Source organism: Elgaria multicarinata, chromosome 1, assembly GCF_023053635.1.
Source record: "Elgaria multicarinata webbii isolate HBS135686 ecotype San Diego chromosome 1, rElgMul1.1.pri, whole genome shotgun sequence".
NCBI lineage: Eukaryota > Metazoa > Chordata > Lepidosauria > Squamata > Anguidae > Elgaria > Elgaria multicarinata.
The window spans coordinates 211,114,015-211,122,487 of NC_086171.1; the positions used below are offsets into that span (position 1 = coordinate 211,114,015).

Here is an 8,473-nt window from a genome sequence, read left to right on the forward strand (position 1 = left end):
AATACCTACAATTGCCTCAACTCAGAATTATTTAATTATTTATTTATTTTAAATATTTATATCCCGCCCTATATCATTAAGATCTCAGGGCGGCGTACAGATAAAAACATACAGTATAAAACAATAAATGTACACAGTTAAAAACAAATTAAACCATAATCCAAGTTAAAACAATATATAATTTAAAAGCAATAGCAGTTAAAACAGTTAAAACAATGTGCCAGTGAGTTTAACCATCAAAGGCTTTGTTAAAAAGCCAAGTTTTTACTTGGCGTTGAAATGCAATCAATGTTGGTGCCAATCGGGCCTCCAAGGGGAGGACATTCCACAGTCGGGGTGCCACCACAGAGAAAGCCCTCTCCCTTGTCCCATCATAACATATATGTTGCATTGGTGGGATGCTGAGAAGGGCTCCTCCAACAGATCTAAGGTCTCCATCCTAATATACACTCCAAACATCTTAGAGCATGTCTAGACCTAGGAAGGGGAGGAGGAGGATCTCACGATATGATGATCGCGAAATCCTCCCCCTCAGCCCACATGTGGCACACGATGTCCCAGGAGGAAGGAAGACGTTGCACCCACCATTTTGGATTTTTTTTCTATTGAATATGGGCACATGAGTGCTCCATCGAAAAGTGTTTTGGGTTTTTTAAAAAAGATCCTGCTCCCCCTCTTCCACCCCCAATGGGCATGGAGCTCTTGAAAAGTGCCCCATGCCTGGTTCCTGGCTCCTTGCATTTACTCATGAGGAGCTGGAACGAAACCGGGATGGCTGCCCACTCCGGGACGATCCCGAGACCGCAGGAAAAGTTGGGATTAAAGCCGTCCCGGTTATCCCATGGAAAAGGAGGGATCTTCCCTCCCTGCCCCCAGGATCCCCTGTGTGTCATGTGGACACACAGGGATGATCCCAGGGCAATTCCCAGGATAAGCCCTCGTGTAGACCTGCTGTTAGTGCAGGCAATTTGATGTGAGAGAAGGTGTTTCCTCAAGTGTCCAGGTCCCCAGCTTTAAAGGTAACCACTAGCGCTTTGAGTTGTGTTCAGAAATCTACCTGAATCTTCTCAGTTGTACGACTCTGCTTGCTTACCCTCCTCCTGGCCCTCTTTCTCTGTTTTCCTATCCTTTTCCAGACCCTTCTCTCTGTCAGCCTGCCTGCCTTCCCCAAAAGCCAGACACACACTGATTGTCTGCAAAATGCCTACAGGTGTTTTGCCTGGGCAAAGTTTTCCCCTCTCCCCCCCATCCCCAAAGTAGCTTGTTCATAGGATTTGGAAGAAAGTTACCTCTCTCAGGGAGTTTTTCTAATTATAATAAAATTATTTCCTCAACTTCCTGAGGGGTTTTCATCTGAGAAGGACCTTGTGTTGAGAAGCATCTGATTTTTTGCAGTAGGCAGAATACGGTGCCACTCTATATTATTATTATCTCTCTTTTCTTGCTCGTGGCAGTTTTTCTAGACGGACATGATGGGTTTTGCCAGGTTAAGCTGTCTTTTACTGATTCAGGAATTTCCTGACAATTGGGCATGTTTTAATTATGACTGCTTTCTGTATGTTGGTGTGGATGTATTTTGGTAAGCCCAATTTCTGAAGGTTTTCTGTATAGATTTTTGATGTGATGCTGGTGACTGATGTGACTAGCAGAATAATTGTGACCTTTTCCTATTGCCATAGTTCTTTAACTTCCATAGCCAGTGGTATATATTTTTCTCTCTTTTCCTCTGCCTTTTCTACAACAGTTTTGTCATTAGGTATTGCTATGTCAATGAGGTACGTGTATTTTTCTTTTTTTTGTCGATAACTATTATGCCTGGTCAGTTGCGGGGTATTGTCTTGTCCATATGAATTGTTCGGTCCCAGTATATTTTCTGACCTGCATTTTCCAAGGTCGTTCTAGGTGAGTATGTATAATACGGTGTAGGTTGTTTGATGAGGTTTGTTTATAGGGAAAATTGAAGCTGCTGCTTTTTTGACCTACAAAGAGCTTCTTCAGATGAGCGTTTTATCGCACGCTCATGACTGGCCATTCACGGATCTTTGTGGGTCATTTTGATGATGCAGTGAACCTCCTGCACGTCTCTTGCTCTATTTCCCGGTTTTAGCGTTGTAAATTAATCCACAGAAAAGCCGATTATTTTGAAATACGGTAAGACTCCATGTGCAGGAAAGTTGCACTATAAAATGCTCACTAGAGGGTGCTGTTCCCATTCATCTGAATGGGCCACGTGGTCTCTGCTCCCTTTCCCCATGTAATTTCAACTCATTGCCATTGTGGAAGAAAGCAGGAAGCAAGAGTGATGGTACATGATGGTAAGGAAACACAATTTCCCCCGTTCTGAAGACGCTCAAAACCTTAAATGGCTTGTAATTTGTGTTCCCAAAACATGGCCTTGTCCCACATCTCTGATCATTAAGCCCTTCTGGGGTGAGTTGGGTGGCTACAGGAACCTTTTTCTTTGTGGTGCTATAATGGTAGAATCTGCTCCCTTGCCAATTTACTTGAAACTCTCAATGATTTTTCTTTTTATAGATACACAGATTGAAAACACTTTAATTCATGCAGGCTTTCAATGGCAGGCAGGCCTCCCAACTTTTTCTTCCTGCTTTTAAATGCATTTTGAAGCTGTCTTTGCTTTTTCTCTTTTTACAATTCGATTCCTGATGATGGATTTTAATTACATTGTAAGCCACCTCAAACACTGAGGTTGGGAGGTAGGATTTAAATATTTGTATTTATTTACTTATTATTAACATTTATACACTGTTTAAAAGCCATGAAGGAGGCATACAACAATTTCAAACAATAAAACTTTAAAAACAAATAAATAATAATAATAATAATAATAATAATAATAATAATATATTTATTTATTTATTTATTACCCACCTTCCCTCTGGATTGAGGTGGGGAACAACACTAAATAAAATATAATACATAAAATTAGTTAAAAGAGCATATAAAACCAATACAATATTAAAATAACAATCACAGCCTCTTAAAATTCTTAGGTTTAAAATTCATCTGGGTATATTTTGAAAGACCAAATTGAAAAGATGAAAGTGGAGGAAGGAACTAGAGGATCGGCAATCCTTGACTTGATATTGACCAATAGAGATGATTTAGTGGATAAAGTGGCAGTTACGGGAACTCTGGGGGAAAGTGACCACATCATACTTGAATTCTTGATTATAAAGGAGACAAAAGCGGAGTGTAGCCATATACGTACTCTGGATTTTAGGAAAGCTTATTTTAATAAACTCAGATATATGATAAGTAAGGTCCGGTGGCAAGTGAACCTAATGAGAAAAGGAGTGCAGGATGGGTGGGAGTATTTAAAAAAGGAAATTTTAAAGGCACAGTTACAAACAATTCCAACAAGGAGAAAAGATAGAAGATAACAGAGGAAACCAATGTGGCTCCACAAAAAGCTTAGAGATGACTTGAAAACAAAAAAGGATACATATAGGAAGTGGAAGGTAGGCCAGGCTACAAAAGAAGAGTACAGACAAGTGGCGCAGAAGTGCCAAAATGGCGTCAGGAAGGCTAAAGCTGAGAATGAGCTGAGATTAGCGAGGAATGCTAAAAGCAACAAAAAGGCTTTCTTCAGATACGTGAGTACTAAAAGACAGAGGAAAGAAATGGTGGTCAACTGCTTAATGAGGATGGCAAATTGATAACAGATGACAAAGAAAAGGCTGAAGTGCTCAATTCCTACTTTGCCTCAGTCTTCTCCCAAAAGCGGGTCTATGACCCCCCCTGGAAAAAGTGAAGCAGAAGTTGAGGGGGCAGGATTGCAGTTTGAGATTGATAAACAAATGGTCAAAGAACACCTAATTTCCTTGAATGAGTTCAAATCTCCAGGGCCCGATGAACTGCATCCAAGAGTAATGAAGGAGCTAGCGGAAGAACTCTCAGAACCTTTGTCTATTATCTTTGCAAAATCATGGAAGACGGGTGAGGTGCCGGACGACTGGAGGAGGGCTAACGTTGTCCCTATCTTCAAAAAGGGCAAAAAGGGGGAACCTGGGAACTACAGACCAGTCAGTCTGACATCCATCCCTGGGAAAGTTCTGGAGCAGATTATAAAGAAGTCAATCTGTAAACACCTTGAAATCAATGCAGTGATTACTAGAAGCCAACATGGATTTGTCAGGAACAAATCCTGTCAGACTAATTTGATCTCATTTTTTGATAGGATAACCTCCCTTGTGGACTGTGGGAATGCTGTGGACGTCATATATCTTGACTTCAGCAAAGCTTTTGACAAAGTACCACATGACATCCTGATTCTCAAACTAGCTAAAAGTGGGCTAGATGGAACAACTATTAGGTGGATTCACAGTTGGCTACAGAATCAGACTCAAAGAGTACTTATCAATGGAACTTTCTCAAACTGGGAAGAGGCAACGAGTGGGGTGCCGCAGGGCTCAGTCCTGGGCCCAGTGCTCTTCAACATTTTTATTAATGATTTGGACGAGGAGGTGCAGGGAACGCTGATCAAATTTGCAGATGACACAAAATTGGGTGGGATAGCTAATACCGTGGAAGACAGAAACAAACTTCAAAGTGATCTTGATAGGCTGGAGTGCTGGGCTGAAAACAACAGGATGAAATTTAATAGGGATAAATGCCAAGTTCTACATTTAGGGAATAGAAACCAAAGGCACAGTTACAAGATGGGGGACACTTGGCTCAGCAATACTACAAACGAGAAAGATCTTGGAATTGTTGTAGATCACAAGCTGAATATGAGCCAACAGTGTGATAAGCCTTTAAGGAGACAGCATATCATTTCCAGACATTATAGAAAAGGCCCCGATTGGAGTGGTGGTGGGAGGAGGGAATGACACACTTTCTGGGCCTCCAAAAAGAACATTATTCCTCCCACCATGATAATAGCGAGCGCCATTAGTGTGGTGGGCTGATTGCTGCCGCCATTAGCATTGCGGGGGAAATGATGCGCTTTCTGGAGGTCCCAGAAAGCGCACTTTCCTCCCCCACCACACACACTGGGTGTCCCAGAGAATAGGGGCCAACTGTAGTTCTTGAGCAAGCACGTTCCATAACTTGGGGGCAACACAGGGAAAATCCCTAGTATATTGTAAATACTTCCATAGAAATATGTGCATATACATGTGAACCTTTCTCCCTAGCCCAGATGACTTCTGGGATCAGAGCTAGACTGGTAGAAGCACAACAGGGCAAGCCAGGACAGATTGTGGGAGGGTAGGGTTAACCCCCTTTTCAGTAAAAATTAGACAACACCTCCCCATTCATGCTTTATAACATGTGAACAGTAGTGACGCATGAAGCCCAAATGGGACCGACCCCTGACACATCTCTTTTGGCCCTCGGATCAGTTCTATCTCCTGGCCCAAGGGACCACCTTGTCCCCAGTTGGAGGGGGCAGAAACCCAAAGACCTGTTTCATAAAGGAAGCTTGTTCCCCACAAATAAAGTGTGTGTGTGTGTGTGGTGGTGGTGGGGGAGAAACCCTGCCAGCAATGCTATACTTTCTCCTCATCACCAAACACCCGTATCTTAATACATCTTTTAAAAGAGGGGCAGGCATCGGACGTCAAGGTTGCAGCATTGAGTTGCATTTCACATGCTCAGGTACCCCTCGCTTCAAAAATTAACCACTGACTATTTCTCCACTTTTTTAAAAAAAAAAGTAGAGGGAGGATCAAGGAGGCATATTTCAGCAATATGGGGTTTTGTAGTCTCGCTAGGTGGTTATTACTTAAGTAGACACAACAGGTATAAATAATCATCCCTGGCATGACACAGGCTCATTTATTGGGCTTACTTATACAGACACACACACACACACACACACACACACACGTGTAGCAGGAATACACAACGTCAGCCGAGCTGAGGGATCCTCCTTTAGTTCTGCCTGAGACAGAAGACTCTGAACGGTGCAACGCAGCTGGGCAGCAGATTTTAAAAGCAAGAAATCCTGGCTGGATTGGGTAAGAGAAGCGTGCAGAACTAGATGGTGGTGGTGAGTTTTAACTGATGAAGTAGGATCCAAACCAGGACATGCTCTTTACCTCTGCAGCCCATGAAACAGACAGCTGGAGGCAGGGATGGGAGGGAGAATCCCAGCAGCTTAACAGCTAAAATCTACTGGGAGTTCATTTATCCTTCTGCACTCTGCAAAGCTTGAATACCAGGAAGAAGATCTTTTGGGGGTTATTTTAGCTCCTGTTTGCCCCCAGGCTGAGGAATTTTATCAAACGGCAAGGAGCAACATGAAAACTTTATATAAGGTAAGGGGGGATGAGGCGGGGGGGGGGAGATAAAGACTCTTTCCTTTTTTGCTTCGGTGCTTTTTTTTCATTTTGGGGAGTTTGCTTTCCCATGTGGCAGCAACATGTAAATTTGGTGGATTGAGCATATTTGGGATCACTTGGGATGTTTGCATTTTAATGCTGCTGGTGGACTTGCTAGTACATGAAGCCATGTGAGGACAGGACTCGGAGGGCACAGGTTAGTCATGTTTGGATTTTAAAGGGGCTTATTTTATTCTCATTGTTCTTCTCTCCCCCCACCCCTTCCTTTTCTGCAGGGTTTTAGGAAGTGACTTCCTCCCCCAGGTGTGAATGAATTCTCGCCTGGGACAAATGGGATATCACTTGCTTTCATTGTCTGTGCATGGATCCATGGGTAGCATGATGCTGTGACCTAATCAGAAAGTAGTTAAAAGTAACCGCTACTTTCGCTTCGGATGCAGAGAAGGGAAAGGAGGGAAGGACTATATAAGCTAAGCTTGTTCGAGGAGTTAATGAGTTTTCATTTCAAACAGGAGAAGCTAGGGTTTGAGCAGTTAATCCAGAGCTACACAAACACGTCTAATACCAAATGAACTGCAGTTCAAAGGAATGTGTCCCTTTTGAAACGGAAGACCACTTTCTTTTTACTTTTCTATTTCTGTTTCGCTCCAGCCATCTAATGAGCATTTTTGGTTTTGTGGGACTGGTCTATTTTAACTCTAACGGGTCGAAGAAGTTGAATAAGATCTGCCTATCACCTTCTGAAAGACCTTCTGGAAACAGACAGCTGTTCTGGAATATGCCTCCCCCATGGCCAAATTTCCACCTACTGACAATATAATCTGATGAACAACCAGGAAACACAGTGAGCAGCTATGGCGAACTCCTCTGAGAACGGAGATCTGAGTGCCACTTTCAATGGGACCAGCAATGCCTGCTGCATAGACAATGCTACGAATATCAACTTCACTTCCCACGAGCAGACTCCAGACTTCTACGTTGTCCTCCCTGTGATCTATTCCGTGATCTGCGCTGTGGGTCTGACCGGCAACACAGCTGTCATCTACGTGATCCTCAAAGCCCCAAAGATGAAGACGGTCACCAACATGTTCATCCTCAACTTAGCCATAGCTGATGACCTGTTCACGCTGGTCCTGCCCATCAATATTGCGGAACACCTCTTGCACTACTGGCCTTTCGGAGAAATCCTCTGCAAAGTCATCCTGTCCATAGACCACTACAACATATTCTCCAGCATCTATTTCCTCACCGTGATGAGCATAGACAGATACTTGGTGGTCCTGGCCACTGTCAGGTCTAAGCGAATGCCCCATCGTACCTACCGGGCAGCCCGCATCATCAGCTTCGGCATTTGGTTCCTAGTCACCCTCATCGTGTCTCCCTTTTTTGTCTTTGCCAACGTCTATGAAGACGATTTGAACATCACAAGCTGCGGTCTCAATTTCCCCAGGCCCGAAAGATTTTGGTTCAAAGCCAGCAGGATCTATACGCTCATTTTGGGCTTTGCCATCCCGGTGTCCACCATCTGCATCCTTTACACCATGATGTTGTACAAGCTGAGAAACATGCACTTGAATTCGAACGCTAAAGCCCTGGACAAAGCCAAAAAGAAAGTCACCATCATGGTGTTTATTGTCCTGGCTGTGTGCCTTTTCTGCTGGACACCATTTCATCTGGCCACCATTGTGGCTTTGACCACTGACTTGCCCCAAACTCCTGTGGTTATCGGCATCTCCTACTTCATCACCAGTCTGAGCTATGCCAACTCTTGCTTGAATCCATTCTTGTATGCTTTCCTGGACGACAGCTTTCAGAAAAGTTTCAGGAAGATGTTGGAATGCAGAGCTGCTTGAAATACGTGCCGTTTCTCCCAGATCCTTGCTAGGGTCCTTGATCCCAGCGTTGGATAAGAACTCTTAAAACTGTTCAATGTGGGTTTCTTTGTCGCTGTGTTTCATGGCTGTATATATGTCTTCTCTGTAAGAGTCATCCTGTTGCATTTTACTTGGTCTTAATTATTTTCAGTTACTTTTGCCTTGTTAGAATGCCTAATATATATAATATATTGCCAGAATGGAAAGGGGGAAAACAGATCTTGAACTTGTAGAAAGAATATATGTCCTTTTGTGTGTCCTGGTCTACATCTGCCCCCTGGTGGACAATAA

At 43.3% G+C, this 8,473-nt stretch overlaps 1 protein-coding gene across 1 annotated transcript; it reads left to right on the forward strand.

The window, feature by feature from the left end:
* The first annotated feature begins 6,112 nt into the window (after nucleotides 1-6,112).
* Nucleotides 6,113-8,257, forward strand: NPBWR2 (neuropeptides B and W receptor 2). The gene is made up of 2 exons (XM_063120984.1): nucleotides 6,113-6,284; nucleotides 6,584-8,257. The coding sequence occupies exon 2, from the start codon at nucleotides 7,163-7,165 to the stop codon at nucleotides 8,159-8,161; it is 999 nt and encodes a 332-aa protein (XP_062977054.1). The 5' UTR covers nucleotides 6,113-6,284; nucleotides 6,584-7,162; the 3' UTR covers nucleotides 8,162-8,257.
* Nucleotides 8,258-8,473: the final 216 nt, after the last annotated feature.

Bases quoted from the DNA above. Each gene is read 5' to 3' on its own strand.
- NPBWR2 (XM_063120984.1), top strand. From the start codon at position 7,163: ATGGCGAACTCCTCTGAGAACGGAGATCTGAGTGCCACTTTCAATGGG.